This window comes from Scyliorhinus canicula, chromosome 13 (genome assembly GCF_902713615.1).
Source record: "Scyliorhinus canicula chromosome 13, sScyCan1.1, whole genome shotgun sequence".
Taxonomy (NCBI): Eukaryota; Metazoa; Chordata; class Chondrichthyes; order Carcharhiniformes; family Scyliorhinidae; genus Scyliorhinus; species Scyliorhinus canicula.
In genome coordinates this window covers 153,630,008-153,650,722 of record NC_052158.1, presented here as the reverse complement: position 1 = coordinate 153,650,722, position 20,715 = coordinate 153,630,008, and the positions used below count along the sequence as shown (strand labels likewise).

Sequence of the window (20,715 nt, the reverse complement as noted above, 5' to 3'; positions counted from 1 at the left end):
GTTTAATTGCTCTCTCTCCCTATTCCTCGTCTCACTATCACGTGGCACGGGCAACAACCCAGAGATAACAACTCTGTTTGTTCTCGCTCTGAGCTTCCATCCTAGCTCCCTAAAGGCCTGCCTGACATCCTTGCCCCCTTTCCTATCTATGTCGTTAGTGCCAATGTGGACTACGACTTGGGGCTGCTCCCCCTCCCCCTTAAGGACCCGAAAAACACGATCCGAGACATCACTTACCCTTGCACCTGGGAGGCAACATACCAAACGTGAGTCTCTCTCGCTCCCACAAAATCTCCTATCTGTGCCCCTGACTATTGAGTAGCCAATTACTAATGCTCTGCTCCTCTCCCCCCTTCCCTTCTGAGCAACAGGGACCGACTCCGTGCTAGAGTCCCGTACCCCATGGCTTACCCCTGGTAAGTCGTTCCCCCCCAACAAGTATCCAAAACGGTATACTTGTTACTCAGGGGAACGACCGCAGGGGGTCCCTGCACTGACTGCTTCTTCCCAGTCCCTCTTACAGTTACCCATCTATCTCCAGTCTTTGGCGTACCTACCTCCCTGAAGCTTCTATCTATGACCACCTCTGCCTCCCGAATGATCCGAAGTTCATCCAACTCCAGCTCCAGTACCATAACTCGGTCTTGTAGGAGCTGGAGCTGGCTGCACTTCCTGCAGGTAAAATCAGCAGGGACACTAACGGCATCCCTAACGAAGAGTAAACTTTTCCCAGCACCAGAAGAGTCAGTAACCAGAGGATATAGATTGAAGGTGATTTGGAAAAGAAGCAGAGGTGAGATGAGGAAATGGTCTATTTCAGATTGAGTTGCTGTGATCTCAAATGCACTGTTTGAAAGGATGGTGGAAACAGATTCAATAAAATAATTCAAAAGAGAATTAATTGAAGGAAAACATTTACAGGGAAAAAGCAGCGAGTGAGATTAATTGGATAGCTCTAATCAAGAGTTCGCAATAGCGCAAAAGGGACTTTGCGAGGAATATTTTCCCGACCTTCCCGATTGCGCCGGCCTCCTCGTTGTTGGAGGTGCCGCTGTCAGCCAGGGGGGACGGAGAGGGTGGTCATCTCGGTGATTTACGGGTGGATTCTGGAGGAGGAAAGGGTGCCCATGGAGGGGATTAAGGCGAAGTGGCAGGAAGAGCTGGGAATGGCGCTGAATGAGGGATTGTGGTGTGAAGTGTTGCGGAGGGTCAATGCCTCGACTTTGCGTGCAAGGTTAGGGCTGATACAGCTGAAGATTGTGTACTGGTCGCACCTCACAAACGCAAGGATCAGGGCCGGCTCAAGGTACCGGCAACTCGGGCAGTTGCCCGGGGCGCCATGTGCTAGGGGGCGCCATCAACGAGTGCGTGACCGGCGTCAGAGACCAGCCGACAGAGACCGGCCCGCCGATCGGTGAGTCCCGATCATGTACCAGGTCAATCCAGCCCCCCCCCCCGCCCCCGACCCCGACCCGACCCCCCCCCGACCCGACCCCCACCCCGACCCGACCCCCCCACCCCCGACACGACCCCCCCCTCGACCCCCCCCGACCCGACCCCCCCGCCCCCGACCCGACCGAACCCCCCGGCCCCGACCCCCCCCCGCCCCCGACCCGACCCCCCCGCCTCCGACCCGACCCCCCCGCCACCGACCCGACCCCCCCCGCCCCCGACCCGACCCGACCCCCGACCACCCCGCCCCCGACCCGACCCCCCCCGCCCCCGACCCGACCCGACCCCCGACCACCCCGCCCCCGACCCGACTCCCCCCGCCCCCGACCCGACCCCCCCCCGCCCCCGACCCGACCCCCCCGCCCCCGACCCGACCCACCCCCGCCCCCGACCCGACCCCCCCGCCCCCGACCCCCCCCCGCCCCCGACCCGACCCCCCCCCGCCCCCGACCCGATCCCACCCCGCCCCCGACCCGACCCCCCCCCCCGGGCCCGACCCCCCCCGACCCGACCCCCCCCCCACCCCCGACCCGACCCCCCCACCCCCGACCCGACCCCCCCCCGAACGGCGCCGAAGTTCAGTTTGCCCGGGGCGCCAGCAACCCTAGGGCCGGCGCTGGCAAGGATGAGGGGTGGAGGATGTCTGTGAGCGATGTGGGAGGGGCCCCGTGAACCATGTTCGTATGTTTTGGTCCTACCCAAAGCTGGAGAGGTTTTGTAGGACGGTGTTTAGTATATTTTTGGGGGTCTTGTATGTGGATGTGGAGCCCGGTCCCTAGAAGCCATATTCGGGGTGTTGGACCGGCCCAAGCTGCAGGCAGGTGCTGGGGTGGATGTTTCAGCCTTCGTCTCACTGATTGCTCATAGGCGGGTCTTATTGAGGTGGAGGTCAGCATCTCCACCCTGTGCCTCGATGTGGCGGGGGGGGGACCTACTGGAGGTTGTGACCCTGGAAAAGGTGAGTTTGAGCTGAGGGAGAGAGGGAGGGGGTTCTCCAATTGTTGGGTTTGATCATCATGCACTTTCAGGATTTGGTTACCATTTACTGTTGGGGGGAGACGGTTTGGGGGGTGTTTTCTGTTTGGTGTTTGGGGGTGTTTTTGTATTGTAAAAACGTTGAAAATTTGTCAAATAAAAGTACTTTTAACAAAAACTACAAAAACTGGTGTCAATGCATCAAAGCAGATGAATTTATGGCCATTATTTCTTCCTATACTTCAGGCTGCCCGGTATTGAAGGAATCTGCATAGTTCTAACTGATGATATTGAATGGATTGGTTTGAGGAATACAACTCTGATTATTCCAATCGATAGTTTTGTGCTGACACACATTGCAAGAAAAGTACAATAGTCACTTTCCTGATGTGACTACAAATCCACCAGTGGTAGCTTCAGAAGATGGTCCTGGAGAATTGTCCCTCACTGTTATAAACTGGATCCACCATCGAATGGCTTGAACATTCCCAACTTAATTTTCATTTATATTCCATTAGTGGACCAGAATTATCAAACAACTTTCTCTTTTCATTCAACAGCACAAATTGTGAATTTTCTGTCCTGATGAAGGTAAGGGAGCTGACTGCTGAGAAATCAGGGGTTTGTATATCAGGAGTGCAGTTGCTCCATCAAGTCCTCCATAACTAGGCTCAGCACGGGCTGGATTTAGACTACATGCTACGCAGCCTGGCACAGCCCTAGCACAGATTAGATTAAGTACAATTAGAATCATAGAATCATAGAATTTACAGTACAGAAGGAGGCCATTCAGCCCTTCGAGTCTGCACCGGCTCTTGGAAAGAGCACCCTACCCAAGGTCAACACCTCCACCCTATCCCCATAACCCAGTAAACCCACCCAAGACTAAGGGCAATTTTGGACACTAAGGGCAATTTATCATGGCCAATCCACCTAACCTGCACATCTTTGGACTGTGGGAGGAAACCGGAGCACCCGGAGGAAACCCACGCACACACGTGGAGGATGTGCAGACTCCGCACAGACAGTGACCCAAGCCGGAATCGAACCTGGGACCCTGGAGCTGTGAAGCGATTGTGCTATCTACAATGCTACCATGCTGCCCCTAATTGAAAGCTGCTCTCCCTGCCCCCTCACCCCACCAGTCTACTGCCTCCTCAAACACATTAAAATGAATCAGAGTTTGGATACAGAGCAAAGTTCACTCCACATTATAAGATCAAATACACCGGCACGGAAGGAAGAAATGCCCCCACGGAACAGGCCCGCCCGCAGATCGGTGGGCCCCGATCGCCAAGCCACTGTGGGTGCCCCTCCCCCCCCCCCCCCCCCCCCCCCCCCCCCCCCCGAGGACCACCCACGCCGATATACCTGCCAGGTCCCGCCGTGTGGGACCATGCGTAACCCACACCGGCGGGACTGGCCGAAAACGGGCCCGGAAATCATTGGGGGGGGGGGGGGGGGGGGGGGGGAGGGAGAGGGGGGGGGGAGGGGGGGGGCGCTGCCAACAGCCCCCGACCGGCATGGCGTGAGTCCCGCCCCCATCCAAAAAACGGCTCCAGAGAATACGGCAGCCGGCGTCGGGGCTGGATTCGCACTGAGCCCCGGGGATTCTCCGACCCAGCGGGTGGGGCATGTGTGAATTACCACAATCTTGCTGGCTGGTATCTTGACCTCAGGGTCTTATTGAAAACTAAAAATATCAAAACCATTTTTTTTTGAGCAAGTACTTACCATACATTGAGTCGGTTCCTTCTCAACAGCTACAGCGAGAGCCCCTGCAATAATAAACTATTAAAAAAATTACATCAGAGAGAAAATTGGCAAGGATTGAATAACAATTGGAATGTGGATTTTTTTCTGCTCAAATTCTTCTCCCCTCAAGCCAGAGCCTTAAGTTAGATATTGGCTCCATAAACTCTCTGCCTCTGTCTGACTCCTCACTCAGACACGATTCTTCCTGTCTGAAGCTGGATAGAGAGTGAATGAAGGAAGTTCAATGCCACAGCTCAGACTGACACTTGTGTGAGTTTTACCATCACGCCCTCCTTTCCCTTTGAGGATTCAGAATGGAAGTGTTGGAGGGATGAGCAAGCTGATTATCAGCTGTTAGGGACTAACCCTGAGGCACTTGAATATTTTTCCAGCTGGAATCAATGAACAATGAACTGAAGGAGGATGATCAATCTCAGCCACCTCCTGAGGCCCCAGTATCATAGATACCATTCTTCAGAACATTCCATTCACGCCACGTGACATCAGGTAATAGCTGAAGCCACTGGATGCAGCAAAGACTATGGGCTCTGATAACATCTCAACAGTAGAAATGAAGAGTTCTGCTCCTCAATCAACTTTGCCCATCGCCAAGCTATTACATTCATTCTCCTGCCTTCACCAGAGGAAACACTCCAACAATGAGAACATAGAACATAGAACAGTACAGCACAGAACAGGCCCTTCGGCCCTCGATGTTGTGCCGAGCAATGATCACCCTACTCAAACGCACGTATCCACCCTATACCCGTAACCCAACAACCCCCCCTTAACCTTACTTTTTAGGACACTACGGGCAATTTATCATGGCCAATCCACCTAACCTGCACATCTTTGGACTGTGGGAGGAAACCGGAGCACCCGGAGGAAACCCACGCACACACGGGGAGGACGTGCAGATTCCGCACAGACAGTGACCCAGCCGGGAATCGAACCTGGGACCCTGGAGCTGTGAAGCATTTATGCTAACCACCATGCTACCGTGCTGCCCACTAACATTTTCCCATGTATGCCCGATCCACAAAATGGAGAACAAATCCAAAGCAGCAATTACTCCACCATCAATCTGCTTTCAATCATCAGCAAAGTCATGGAAGGCAGCGTTGATAGTGCTGTCCCATGACAGTTGCTCAACGACACCTGCTCACCCATTGTTCAATCCAAGTTCTCCCAAGGTCAGTCAGCTCCATATCTCATTACAGGCCTGCCTCAAAGAGTGCTGAATTTCAAAAGTGGGGTGGGATTGACTGCTTTTCATCAATAATGCATTTGACTGAGGACAGAATTAAGAATCCAGAGAAAACTGAAGTCAATGGAAATCAGGGGGAAATCTCTTGGATGTCTGGAGTCATACCAAGTGGAAAGTAAGATGGCTGTGATTGTTTCAGACTAATCACCTGAGCTCCAGGGCATCACCGCAGGAGTTCCTCAGGGTAATGTCCTGGGCCCGACCATCAATAATCTTCCTCCAAGCATTAGATCAGAACTGGAGATATTCGCTGATGATTGTGTGGTGCTCATTACCATTCACAGCTCTTTACACACAGAAGCGGTCATGCCCATATGCAGCCTGCTTGGACAACGCTCAGGCTTTGGTTGATAGGGGAAATAACATTGGCACCGCACAAGTGCATGGCATTGACCATTTCCAACAAGAGATAATCTAACAATCGCCCCATAATATTCAATGGCATTACCATTGCTGAATTCCCGGCCATCAACAGCTAGGGGGTACAATTGACAAGAGGTTTAACTGGACCAGCCACCTAAAGAGTGTGCCTGCAACAATATGTCAGAGGCTGCAAATGCTCCCACAGTTACCTCACCTCCTGACTCCCAGGCCTATCCAGGATTGTAACGGAACACTCTCCACAAGCCTGGATGAATTTAGTTCCAGCAACACTTGACACCATCCAGGTCCAAGTAGCCCGCTTGATCAGTATACCATCCACCAGCATGAACGTTCAATCCTTCCACCACTGGCATGCAGAACTAGAAGCAGTGGCACACTGGTATTGTCACTGGACTAGTAATTCAGAGAGCCAGGACAATCCTTTGGGTTCGAATCCCACCATAGCAGGGGGTGAAATTTGAATCCTGGAATTAAAAGTCTGCGGATGACCATAAAACTATTGCCGATTGTCGTAAAAACCCATCTGGTTCACTAAAGGTCTGTCATTCTTACCTGGTCTGGTAAATGTGATCCAGACCCACAGCAATGTGGTTGTCTCTTAAATACCTTCTGGCATGGCCCAGCAAGCCATTCAGTTGAGGGAAATTAGAAATGGGCAATAATGGCATGAATGAATAACAAAAAAACCTTCCAATTCTGTTTCCTATCAGATTAATCTGATCCTTTAATCATCAGGCAGCAGCTGAAATTAGCCCTCAACGTCACGCATGACCCCTGACTTGGTCCGAAATTCCTTCATTGTCATTGCTCAACATCTCAGAACACTCATAAAGTTGTCAATGCGCTATCGCTGCCTGATGGACCTCATGAACGGCGGCTAGGTATAGAAAACTCAAACATTTTACATTCTTCTTTCATCAATAATGCTTACCAGGATCCCAGTCCACCAGGGCGTCCCGACAACAGCCGAAATACTGCAAGCTGGACCACCCAAAACGATTTGTATAATTCCAATGATTATGGCGATTGTACCCGTCACGATCTGCGTTATCTGCAAGAATCAGAAAACTATGTTAAACTGCAAATAGAATCGTTTGGCAGTAGTTTTAACTTAATGTGCACGGTGTGAAATTGACACTGCAGATCACCCACCCTTTCCATAGAAAGAGCCTGATTTTCCCCTCCATTGATTTCCACTGTGTGGAATTTATCCAATGAGTTTACAACTTGGAACTCTAAATGGTCATTTTCAGGATTTAGTGTGGAAAAAGAAACAGAGAAAGCAGAATCTTTCACAGAATCCACTCTTCTTTCTAATTAACTTATTGATTTAATGTCAATGTTGGGGCACAACCAGAAATAACTTTATTTATGGGTTGACTTTGAAACTCATCTTTTGAAAGAAGGATGACTATTATTGCATGCCACTGCGGCAGATCATTGTCTGTGTGGTGCGTGTGAGGTAAGTTCTGGTGGGGATGAGGGTTCGTCAGTAACAGAACCCGTCTGATTCTCCATCCATTGATATTAATACAAGGATAATCTAATGGGGACTGGGCAGAAGGTGCAGTTTCTTTCATTACATTTTCCTGATAATGCTCACCGCACAGGTAGGAGTGAGGACACGTTTCCCCCCCCCCCCCCTGAATTTTGTTACGGAATCAGCAAACGCAGCAACAGGAGGTGATTCAGCCCTCACGACTGTGCCAGCCCCTTGAAAGATCTCGGGCAGAATTCATCCAAAATATTTCCAAGCGGCATGTTAGGCTGGTTTCTCAGCGGCTTTGTGGGTGAGATCCACACCGCTATTCACCACACTTAGGGCCGGTTTCTCCATTTCAGAGACTGATGGCGGAATTCTCCATTTCTGAGACAAGTGTTGACGCTGGGGCAGGGTTAGTGGAGTTCTACGACAGTAAAATTGGCGCCGCACATGGATCAATTCAGCTGCCATGAGGGGGTTGGCACCGGTGCCACATGCAACACGATCGACTCCAATCAGAAACAGTGCCGGATTCACCAGGTTGGGGATTGACACTCAGGAGGCTGACAAGCTGCAGCCGCATATACACACTGCACTCACCGCGCACTCATACCGACCAACAAGATGGCACTGGTTGCGCAGGCGCGTGCCCATCCCGTTGATGGGTTGGCTGGGGCCAGAGGGCACCAAGAGGAGGCAGACTGAGGGAGGGACCCACACAGCCTGGTGGCCCTAAGTTCGCAGTGGGCAGTCAGCGGTGTGCGTAGCTGCATGGCTGCCTTTGAGGCTGCAGCAAAGGTGTTCCATGCCTGTCCACCCCGACCCCACAGCCCACCTCCTGGCCACGACTCCCCTGGCCCTGGGAGAAGCCCTCCGGCCAGCGGCACGCCTGTCAGTACACTATGGCGATGTTCGACACTTTCTGTACCCCCTCTCTCTCTCCCTCAGCAGCCACAGCGCCTGATTCACGATTTCTGGACCCACAAGTGAACCTGACCATCAGGAACTCCCCCTGGCGGAGGCGGAGAATCGCGGAGGCCTCGGAGATTATTAGCACTATTGCTTCACAGGCCAGTGACCCGGGTTCGATTCACAGCTTGGGTCCCTGTCTGTGCGGAGTGTGCCCGTTCTCCCAGGGTTTCCTCCGGTTTCCTCCCACAAGTCCCGAAAGACGTGCTTGTTAGGTGAATTGGACATTCTGAATTCTCCCTCTGTGTACCTGAGCAGGCGCCGGAGTGTGGCAACTAGGGGCATTTCACAGTAACTTCATTGCAGTGTTAAGCCTATTTGTGACACAAATAAAGATTATTATTATTATCAGCACTCCACTCCCCACACACAACCGCTCCAGCCAACAAAATGTAACCCAAAGAGCGGCACCCCATTGAGCCGATGCGGAGTTCCACAGCCTGCTGGATGCTGTGGAAGAAAGGCGGGCACTCTGGGTGGTTATGAAAATCCAGTAAATTCATGGTAATGATTGTGATGTTCTTTGTGATTCTGTTATTAGTATGGATGTTGTAGTGTTCACAAAGAGTACAGAAGCTAAGTTCATTAACAAAGCTAACTTTTCTTTACACTGCTTATTGAAGCTCGATCACTTACTCTTATCGTAAACAATAATCTAGTTATCTACAATCTACACTCGACTAACACCAGTCTCTACACTCTATCTACAACTGTACTCTGCAGTCTCTTACTGCTCCTCTCCAGCCTTCTCCAACCTTCTTCCAGATGCCCTTGAGTCAGTGCATTGTATAGTTCTGCATCTAGCTCCATATAGTGATTAATTGTGATATGACATTAACCCTTTGTTTTCGAACATATTTATTTTCTGAACAATTCACATAATGTCACATCCCCCTTTCTTTGAGAGAAATGTTTGAAATTCTTTCTAACATTTTTTTTACATACATTGACGAGAATGCGTTCGTACAGTTGCTGCATAATGTTACATTACATATCACAATTGCAATTACAGAGTTGCAGTCTTCAGTGTTTTACATATTCAGTCGATTAGGCGGTTTTCTTGTCCTTTCTGACCTTCTCAATGCGCTTGCAGTGTCATTGGAACTGTCTGCTGTGTGTTCCTTATGTCTATTTGACAACAACGCTGTTGGTAAGTCAATGTTACAAAACATGGTGTTTGGGTTTTTATAGTTGGCTCTGGAAACTACAGCAAATTCTTTACTTTTAACAATGTTCGTCTATTTCTACAAAACCTCAGTCCAGCCGCAGTTTGTACCACATTCGATCGTGGTGCTCCCTCGTTTAACGCCGTTGCAATGTCCACCCAACCACCATCTGGATTTTGTATCCTGACGGCATCTCCTTCTTTCAGTGACGGCAATTGGTTTGCATGCCTGTCATAGTCTGCTTTTTGCTTGCAATGCTGTTGCTTTATTTTTCATGTATTAACTGCTCATCCGTGTTTGGAATAGTTATGGCAGGCAACGTTGTACAAATCTTCCTTCCCATGAGCATCTGGGCAGGTGACAAACCTGACGACAAAGGAATAGCTCTGTAGTGTAACAGTGCTGGCGGAAAATCCTTTTTAATCCTCAAGTGCCTTTTTGCACAGTTGTTTTACTATTCCGACTCCTTTCCCGGCTTTCCCATTGGATTGGGGACATAATTGACGAGAGGAGACATGTTGGAAGTTGCATCCTTCTGCAAATGACAACCATTCCCAACTACTGAAACAGAGTCCATTATCCGTCACGACTTTTAATGGCATTCCATATCGAGCAAACACAGGCTTTACCCCTCTGATGACTGAGCAGCCGAATCTGACAACTTTATGACTTCAGGATAATTGGAATAGTAATCAATGATTATTAAACAAATCATTCCCTCTGAAATAGACCAGGTCCATCCCAACCTTTGATCATGGGTTTGTGACTATCTCACTTGCAACAAAGGTTTCTTACACAGCATTGATTGATGTGTTTGATAGACACGACACTCTTGCACATAGTTGCCAACATCGCTAGTGATGCCCGGCCAGTACACTGACTGTCTGGCATGTCTACGACACTTCTCTATTCCTTGATGCACTTTTCCAGAATACGTCTTCGTAGGCAGAACGGTATTACAATTCTGTCTCTTTTCAATAACATTACGTCAGATTTCTCTTCCATTAATAAGAGTCGGGTCATCCTTGATACTTTGAAAACTGTTACAACTGCCATTAGTCCATCCTTCTGTTAGGTTTTTGATCACCTTTTGAAGTATTGTGTCTTTTTCAGTTTCATCCCTTATTAAACATAGCTTTGCATCAGCCACAGGTACCATGGGCGCGATTCTCCGCCCCCCACGACGGGTCGGAGAATAGCGGGAGGGCCTTACCAACATTTTTCCCGCCCTCCCGCTATTCTCCCCCCCCCCCGCCCCGCCCAACTCCCGACACGAATCGCTGCCACCGTTTTTTTTTACGGCCGGCAGCGATTCACAGCTGATAGATGGGCCGAAGTCCCAGCCCTTTACGCTGTTTTTACGAACGGCAAACACATCTGGTCTGGCCGTTCGTAAAAACGGCGGGAACAACTCGCTTTTTATAACCATGGCACCGATTGGCACGGCAGTACCACGGCCGTGCCAAGGGTGCCATGGGCCCGCGATCGGTGGGCACCGATCACGGGCAGCGGGCCCAATGCCCGCGCACTATTTGTCCTTCCGCCGCCCCGCAGTATCCATTCGCGGGGCGGCTGAGGGGCATCCCGGCCCGTGCATGCGCGGGTTTCGCGCAAATACGCGATGACGTCATCCGCGCATGCGCGGGTTGGAGTCTTCCAATCCGCGCATGCGCGGCTGACGTCATATGATGCGTCAGCCGGCGCTAACTCGGGCAAGCGGGCTTAACGAAATTCGTTAAGCCCGTGATGCCGGAGCTTACGGCGTCGGGCTGCTAGCCCCGACCGGGGACCAGAATCGGTTCCCGGTCGGGAAGGGGGGGGCTGGCGTCAAACCTGCCCGGATTTGACGCCAGCCTTACGATTTCTCCCCATATGGGAGAATCTCGCCCCATGTCTGCCATAAATGTGGCAAGTGCTTCCACATTGAGTACTACTTACGATGTAACTCGTAGCTCATGACAATGCATCTGCTACAACTAGTTCTTTGCCCGAGGTATAGAAGTTGTATCTATATAGTTCCATCATCATACGCTGAAGTCTCAATGACATGTCATTGAGAACTTTCTTTATTATTGTGCCTAGTAGCTAGTTTCATTGGTCTTAATCTTCTACTGCGCTATCTCATTTCACTTATCTTCACCCATCCTATTTTGGTTTCTTTTCATCCCTCAGTACTTACGCTCATGTCTTCTTTATTTGCCTGGTAATTCTTGTGATTTTGATTGTTGATTGTGGTGAGGTATGTTGAAATGAAAAATGAAAATGAAAATCGCTTGTTGTCACGAGTAGACTTCAATGAAGTTACTGTGAAAAGCCCCTAGTCGCCACATTCCGGCGCCTGTTCAGGGAGGTTGGTACGGGAATTGAACCGTGCTGCTTGCCTGCCTTGGTCTGCTCTAAAAGCCAGCGATTTAGCCCAGTGTGCTAAACCAGCCCCAGTGGTGGTGTCAGTGTTATGTACCCCTAATTCAGGTGAGGCACCAGTCAGATGCAAAGTGAAAAACCCTCTTCATTACCTGGATAACCTTCCCTAATCCCAAAATCAAAAGAGCTCTCATTTTGGAAGAATATCGGGAATAGAACAAAGAACAAAGAACAAAGAAATGTACAGCACAGGAACAGGCCCTTCGGCCCTCCAAGCCCCTGCCGACCATGCTGCCCGACTAAACTACAATCTTCTACACTTCTTGGGTCCGTATCCCTCAATTCCCATTCTATTCATGTATTTGTCAAGATGCCCCTTAAACGTTGCTATCGTCCCTGCTTCCACCACCTCCTCCGGCAGCGAGTTCCAGGCACCCACTACCCTCTGTGTAAAAAACTTGCCTCGTACATCTCCTCTAAACCTTGCCCCTCGCACCTTAAACCAATGGCCACTATTAATTGACCCCTCTACCCTGGGGAAAAGCCTCTGACTATCCACTCTGTCTATGCCCCACATAATTTTGTAGACCTCTATCAGGTCGCCCCTCAACCTCCTTCGTTCCAGTGAGAACAAACCGAGTTTATTCAACCTCCCCTCATAGCTAATGCCCTCCATACCAGGCATCGTGGTAAATCTCTTCTACACCCTCTCTAAATCCTCCACATCCTTCTGGTAGTGTGGCGACCAGAATTGAACACTATACTCCAAGTGTGGCCTAACTAAGGTTCTATACAGCTGCAACATGACTTGCCAATTCTTATACTCAATGTAGGACCAATCTGAAACAAGGAATCAAGAGGGCTGAAAGGGGTTATTAGAGAAATGGCATTAAATATCTTGAGCAAACAGGGTTAAGGAAAATCCCAAAGCCTTTTATTCATATATAAGGAGCAAGAGGATAACTAGAGAAAGGGTTGGCCCACTCAAGGACAAAGGAGGAAAGTTATGTGTGGAGTCAGAGAAAATGGGTGAGATTCTTAATGAGTACTTTGCATTGGTATTCACCGAGGAGAGGGACATGATGGATGGTGAGGTTAGGGATAGATGTTTTATTACTCTAGGTCAAGTCGGCATAAGGAGGGAGGATGTGTTGGGTAATCTAAAAGGCATTAAGGTGGACAAGTCCCCAGGTCCGGATGGGATCTATCCCAGGTTACTGAGGGAAGTGAGAGAGGAAATAGCTGGGGTCTTAACAGATATCTTTGCAGCATCCTTGAACACGGGTGAGGCACCGGTGGACTGGAGAATTGCTAATGTTGTCCCCTTGTTTAAGAAGGGTAGCTGGGATAATCCAGGTAATTATAGACCGGTGAGCCTGACGTCAGTGATAGGGAAGCTGCTGGAGAAGATACTGAGGGATAGGATCTATTCCCATTTGGAAGAAAATGGACTTATCAGTGATAGGCAACATAGTTTTGTGCAGGGAAGATCATGTCTTACCAACTTAATAGAATTCTTTGAGGAAGTGACAAAGTTGATTGATGAGGGAAGGGCTGTAGATGTCACATGGACTTCAGTAAGGCGTTTGATAAGATTCCCCATGGTTCGCTGATGGAGAAAGTGGTCTCATGGGGCCCAGGGTGGACTAGCTGGATGGATAAAGAACTGGCTGGGAAACAGGAGACAGAGAGTAGTAGTGGGAGGGAGTTTCTCAAAATAGAGAACTGTGACCAGTGGTGTTCCACAGGGATCCGTGCTCGGACCACTGTTGTTTGTGATATACATAAATGATCTGGAGGAAGGTATAGGTGGTCTGATTAGCAAGTTTGCAAATGACACTAAGATTGGTGGAGTAGCAGATAGTGAAGGGGACTGTCAGAGAAAACAGCAGAATATAGATAGAGTGGAGAGTTGGGCAGAGAAATGGCAGATGGAGTTCAATCCGGGCAAATGCGAGGTGATGCATTTTGGAAGATCCAATTCAAGAGCAAACTATACATTAAATGAAAAAGCCCTGGGTAAAATTGATGTACAGAGAGATCTGGGTGTTCAGGTCCATTGTACCCTGAAGGTGGCTGCTCAGGTCAATGGAGTGGTCAAGAAGGCATCCGGCCTGCTTTCCTTCATCAGAGGGGGTATTGAGTACAAGAGTCGGCAGGTCATGTTACAGTTGTGTAAAACTGGTTCGGCCACATTTGGAATACTGCGTGCAGTTCTGGTCGCCACATTACCAGAAGGATCTGGATGCTTTGGAGAAGGTGCAGAGGAGGTTCACCAGGATGTTTCCCGGGATGGAGGGTGCTAGCTATGAAGAGAGGTTGAGTAGATTAGGATTATTTTCATTGGAAAGACGGAGGTTGAGGGGGGACCTCATTGAGGTCTACAAAATCATGAGAGGTATAGACAGAGTGGGGGACTCAATTACTAGGGGTCACGAGTTCAAGATGAGAGGGGAAAAGTTTCAGGGAGATATATGTGGAAAGTTCTTCACGCAGAGGGTGGTGGGTGCCTGGAACGCATTGCCGGCGGATGTGGTAGAGGCGGGCACGATAGCATCATTTACGATGTATCTAGACAGATACATGAATGGGCGGGAACAGAGGGATACAGATCCTTAGAAAATAGGGAACAGTTTTAGAGAGAGGATCTGGATCCGCGCAGGCTTGGAGGGCCGAAGGGCCTGTTCCTGTGCTGTCATTTTCCTTTGTTCTTGTTCTAATGTGGCAGCGTAACATTTTTCCAATTTCCACACCGGTTAACCAGTGGCCTCTCTGATAAGAATGCCATATTGATTCAGGACAGATTTATTATACAGGCCACCTGAACACTGTACCCTCACAGTTAATTTTCCATGATCTCTCCTTTCTTCTTGCACCTTCTCTTTTACACTGAGGGAGAAGGCTCCAGAATTAAGAGCAGGAAGGGCCCTTGAGCTTTTGGGAGTTTGCTTCAGTTGAGTAATGTAACGCTTTCCAATTGCATATGCGTCAATTCCATATATATGGGCGACATGGTATCACAGTTGTTAGCACAGTTGCTTCACAGCACCAGGGTCCCAGGTTTGATTCTCTGCTTGGGTCTGTGCGGAGTCTGCATGTTGTCCCCTTGTCTGCGTGGGTTTCCTCCGGGTGCTCCGGTTTCCTCCCACAAGCCCCGAAAGACGTGCTTGTTAGGTGGATTGGACATTCTGAATTCTCCCACTGTGTACCCAAACAGGTGCCAGGATGTGGCGACTAGGGGATTTTCACAGTAACTTAATTGCAGTGTTAATGTAAGCCTACTTGTGACAATCAAGATTATTATTATTATGTTGACCAGAGGATGATGGTCTGTTTCCACAATGAAGTGCGGCAGGCCATACACATAGTAATGGAACTTGTTTATGCCCGTTAACAGACCGAGGCATCCTTTCTCTATGTATGCATATCTCTGCTCTGTCGAAGTCATAGCGGAGATGCACATGCAACTGGTCTCCATTGATTATTTTCTCCTTTCTGTAACAAAACTGACTGGCATCGGTTGATATTTTTGCTTCCTTCGTGGAATCAGAAAATGCTAAGACCGGAGGTGTAGTTAGTGACTATTTCATGTCTTGCCACTCAGCTGCATGCTGAGGTGTCCACAGAAATTCAAACTTCTTTTTAATCAGATTTCTAAAAGCTGTTGTTCTGCTGGACTGATTGGGAATAAATTTGCCCATAAAATTACCTACGCCCAGATCCGTAGAATTGCCTTCTTATCCGCCGGTATTGGCATCTGACCAATGGCATGAATTTTAGCCTGATCTGATTGATAACCTTTTTTGATATGACATCTCCAAGAAATGTTAGTTTCAGGATGCCAAATTGGCACTTTTCTCTGTTCAGCTTTAAACCATAGGAATTAACTCTTGTAACGACTTTCGTAAGCCTCTCACAGTGTCCTTCCGAAGTGTTGAACCATATAATCACATCATCTACATATACACGAACACCTGGTATTCCTTCAATGATTGTCTCCATCGCACAGTGCAAGATCTCTGAAGCTGATATTATGCCAAAGGTAATCGGTTGAAACAATATCGGCAAAAGGGAGTGTTAAAGGTGCACAATTTACTGCTTCTACTATCCAGGCGTGGTTGCCAGAATCACTCGGAAGGGTCCAATTCCGTGAAATACTTGGCATGCGCCATTTCTGCAGTTATCTGTTCTGTTAGGTCTGGGGCAGTATTCTCTTCTTATGTTATTATTTAAATCTTTCAGATCGATACATACTCTAAAGTCTCCCATTTAGTTTACACACACACACCATCGACCTTATCCAGTCTATCGGCTCAGCCACCTTCGATATATCACATTGTTGCATTCTATCTAACTCGTCCTTCAGACGGTCCCTTAATGCCGCTGGCACTCTTCTGGGTGTATGTATCACTGGCTTAGCATCATTTTTGTGTTTAATGCTGTACATGAATGGTAAGATGCCCATTCCACTAAAGACAGGCTTGAAGTTGCTCAATATTTCCTCAATTCTATCATTGAGTGAGCCATTAAAATTTCTGGCTGTGTGTATTCTTTGTACCAAATTCAATTTTATGCATGCATCTACCCCAATTAGTGATGACTTTGTATCATCCACAATTTCAAATTCCAATGGCATACAGATGCCACCATTCTGTCCCATGAGGTAGCAGGAACCTTTGGTCACTATTGCACTCTCGTTGTGATCTGTCAACCTACAATTTGATTTTTTAATTCTTGGAATCTTGTTCACTTGTTTTAGATCTGCCTTTGTGATTAAATTTGCATGTGCACCCGTATCCAGCTTGAATGGAACATCAGACCCATTAATATTAAGTGTTACAATCCAATCTTTAATTAAATCGGAGAATTGAAATATTGTTCTATCATCAGTGTCCAGTGCATTAACTCTGGTTATCGTTTCTATCATGAAGTTATCCTACAGAGAAAACTCAGAGGAACCAGGGGCTGGTTTAGCACAGAGCTAAATTGCTGGCTTTGAAAGCAGACCAAGGCAGGCCGGCAGCACAGTTCAATTCCCGAACAGGTGCTGGAATGTGGCGACTAGGGGCTTTTCACAGTAACTTCATTTGAGGCCTACTTGTGACAATAAGCAATTTTCTTTTCATTTGATTTGAAGTTAACGTTTTTTTCTTCATGTCCTGCATTTTGCATACTCTGCACCTTTTTATATCAATGGAACAATTTTTTAGAGTTGTTTACATAAGAACATAATATAAGAACTAGGAGCAGGAGTAGGCCATCTGGCCCCTCGAGCCTGCTCCACCATTCAATGAGATCATGGCTGATCTTTTGTGGACTCAGCTCCACTTTCCGGCCCGAACACCATAACCCTTAATCCCTTTATTCTTCAAAAAACTATCTATCTTTACCTTAAAAACATTTGATGAAGGAGCCTCAACTGCTTCACTGGGCAAGGAATTCCATAGATTCATAACCCTTTGGGTGAAGAAGTTCCTCCTACGCTCAGTCCTAAATCTACTTCCCCTTATTTTGAGGCTATGTCCCCTAGTTCTGCTTTTACCCGCCAGTGGAAACAACCTGCCCGCATCTATCCTATCTATTCCCTTCATAATTTTAAATGTTTCTATAAGATCCCCCTCATCCTTCAAAACGGCATTCTGATTCAAAATGATTGAGCTAGCTGCATTGCGAGCATTTTGTTCCATTCACAGGACAATTTTTTCTGTAGTGGGTGTGGCCACAGCGTGTGCACGTGAATCATTTCCAAAATGGCCTCCAGCAGTGCCGCGCTGTCCTCTGAACTGCGCCACAGAGTTAATGGCGCCGGCCACGTTTCCCGGGTTGGTGCCTTTTCCTTCAGCCCTGACCTCTGCATATTCATTTGTGGCTTGCTCACTGGCCTTGCAAAGGTTTATGGCTACTTCTAACGGCAAAATCGGCCTTCTTAGTAATCTTTCTCGCAATTGCTCATCATATACCAAACACTATTTGATCCTGCAACATTGAATCCGCAATGGAGGAAAAATGACAGGACTGCGCTCTCAGTCTTAAATCAGCTATAAACAAATCTATCGATTCTCCTTTTCACTGCAGCCTTTTTCTGAACATGTAGCGCTTGTATGTTTCATTCACCTGCGCTTTGCAATGAACATCAAATTTGTCCATGCCCCGTTCAAATTTTTTCTTATCCCCACTGTGAATTCAAGGGAATTAAATAATTCTAATGCCTGCGGCCCAGCCAAATTGAGGAGAACCGTGATATTTTGATGATCAGGAACTGATTCCAATGCGGAGGCAGATAAAAAAACTTTCAAATTGCTGTTTGAAATTTTCCAGTTTAGACTTAGTTTACTGGTCGCCCTGATGTGTTCTGGCTTTTTCCAGAGCTTCGATCTTATGATCAATCGCTTGGTGCTGTCTTCGAGATCTGTGTGGTTCCGTGATTGTTCTTCATTTCGTCTTAGAAGCTAAACTCACTTTCTAAACTCCACTGCTTACTTTTAGTAACACACACCTGGTACCATGTGGTATTTTTTGTGATTCTGTTATCAGGATGGATGTTGTAGTGTTCACAAAGACCACAGAAGCTAAGCTCATTAACAAAGCTAACTTTTCTTTACACTACTAATTAAAGCTCTACCACTTACTCCTACAGTAAACAATAATCTAGCAATCTACAATCTACACTCTGCTAACACTAGCCTCTACACTCTATCTACAACTGTACACTCTCTCACTACTCCTATGCTCTCCTCTCAGCCTCCTCCAGCCCTCTCCCAGAAGCCCGTGAGTCAGTGCTTTATTTAGTTCTGCATCTAGCACCATTTCATGGTTAATTATATCACAATCATTACTGTTCCCAGATATATTTAATTGGATCAATGACCATAGTGGGATTTCATCTCCTACTTCTAGACCTTTAATCCTGGCCATTGGATTACAAATATTGTAACATTATCATTTTCTTCCACATTGGGTAATCTCCTGCAGTTTTACCAAACCCAAAGCATTGTCAGCCACATCAATGCCATTTTATATTGCTACATGACACCCATTTTTTTTGTTCTGATCCGCATTGCGCTAAAATATAACCAATTTTTCCCACATTTGAGAAGTGCACTTACACCCAGGGCTTTGAGTTTTCCTTTGAGCATCTCCTGTACACCAGAATTATTCTGATTGAGCATTGTAGTTATGGATTGGGTGTGAGGACTGTTTCCCAAGTATTGCCCAGACTGTGGGAGACCGGGCTGTGGTTGTGCCGGAGGGAGTTGGTTTTCTGCAAAGCCATGATTCTTCGCCATGTCAGCCATTTCCACCACAACTGTCTGAAAGTTAGAGCAGAGCAAATCAGTCTTTTCCGATTTGTAAACCAATCTTCATTTCCATATCTCAACTTGCATTTGTTAAGTACGACACAATTCTCGTGAAATACAGTTATACAGAAATAGAAATATTTTGATTTATTTGGAAAAATGAGGTCCAGGCAAAAGTTTCTGTCAGCCTCTGGATTACAACAATGGCGGATGCGACTGTGAGATGCGACTGTCCATACAAAACAAATCTGAGCAACATTTGTTCCCGTACAAACATCAAAGGTGTTGCCAGTGAGGTAGTGGAACGGAAATCATTTGGTTGTTGCAGAAAAGGGCAACATACTAACAAAACTGTTCATTTTGCTATCATCTGGACAGATACACAAGGTAAACAATGTTAAAGTAAACAACAATTTACACTGCATGGGAGGAGTGTGCTGATTAGTTGGCACGTGAACTCTGATTGGCAGAAGCATTGACAATTTCAAAGTTTGTGGAGACAAATAGTATTCTGGCTTTATTAATCATAGAATCATAGAATTTACAGTGCATTTGACCCATCGAGTTTGCTCTGGCCCTTGGAAAGAGCACCTACTTAAGCCCACATCTCCACCCTAGCCCCGTAACTCAGTAACCACTGAAAGATAGAATTTACAGTGCTGAAGTAGGCCATTCAGCCCACCGAGCCTGTACCATCCCTTGGAATGAGTACCGTACCGAGGCCCACACCTCTATCCTGCCCCCGTAACCCACTAACCTCACCTAACCTTTTTGGACACTAAGGGGCCAATCATGGCCAATCCACATAACCCGCACATCTTTGGACTGTGGGAGGAAACCGGAGCATCCGGAGGAAACCCACGCAGACACGGGGAGTATATGCAGACTCCGCACAGACAGTGACCCAAGGCGGGAATCGATCCTGGGCCCCAGGATCTGTGAAGCAACGGTGCTAACCACTGTGTTACCGTACCGCCCCCATGCTACCGTACCGTAGGGGCATAGTGCAAGAACAAGACACCAGTTAGACATGGAATAGTGTGTCTAGTTCTGGGTGCCATACTACAGAAAGATTGTGAATGCATGGGAGAGAGTGTAGAGGAGGTGTACATGAGGGGTTCTCGGGATGAGAAGCTTTTAGTATGAGGATAGATTGGGGAGGTTGGGACTGTTCTCCTTCGAGAGAAAATGGCCAAGAGGAGATTTGATGGAGATGTTCAAAATCATGAGGAGGCTGGGTGGAGAGGCTGGGCAGGATTCTCCGTCCCGCCACACCTGTTTTCTGGATCGGCACGCCCCCACCCGGCAGGCAGCCAATGGGTTCAACCATTGTGGGCACCCCCGCGCCATCGGGCAATCCAAGGGCCTGAGTGTGCTTCCGGCACAACAGAGGATCCCGCTGACGGAAAATCCAGCTGACTGCTCCGGCTCAGAAAAGGATCAAGAACAAGAGGCCACAGATTTAAAGTGATTTGCAAAAAGAAGCAAGTATGATGGGAGAAAAAGAAATTTCACATAGCTAGTGGTTCGGATGTGGAATGCATTGCCTGGAAGTGTGGTGGAGACAGTTTCAAGGCCAAGGTATTGTTCAGGAGAATTCGA

At 48.0% G+C, this 20,715-nt stretch overlaps 2 protein-coding genes across 3 annotated transcripts in view; one reads left to right on the top strand and one right to left on the bottom strand.

Moving 5' to 3' along the window:
- LOC119975466 (membrane-spanning 4-domains subfamily A member 8-like) overlaps window positions 1–20,715 on the top strand; it is a 252,233-nt gene that overhangs the window by 87,933 nt on the left and 143,585 nt on the right. The window lies entirely within an intron of this gene.
- The window catches only part of LOC119975468 (membrane-spanning 4-domains subfamily A member 8-like), a 31,879-nt gene that overhangs the window by 8,413 nt on the left and 2,751 nt on the right, over window positions 1–20,715 (bottom strand). For both annotated transcript variants that reach the window (XM_038815161.1, XM_038815160.1), the window contains exons 2-4: window positions 18,922–19,125; window positions 6,765–6,884; window positions 4,162–4,218 (exon numbers count right to left, since the gene is read on the bottom strand). In XM_038815161.1, the coding sequence (XP_038671089.1) occupies window positions 4,162–4,218; window positions 6,765–6,884; window positions 18,922–19,110 (366 nt within the window). In that variant the 5' untranslated portion in view covers window positions 19,111–19,125. The remainder of the gene's footprint in view (window positions 1–4,161; window positions 4,219–6,764; window positions 6,885–18,921; window positions 19,126–20,715) is intronic.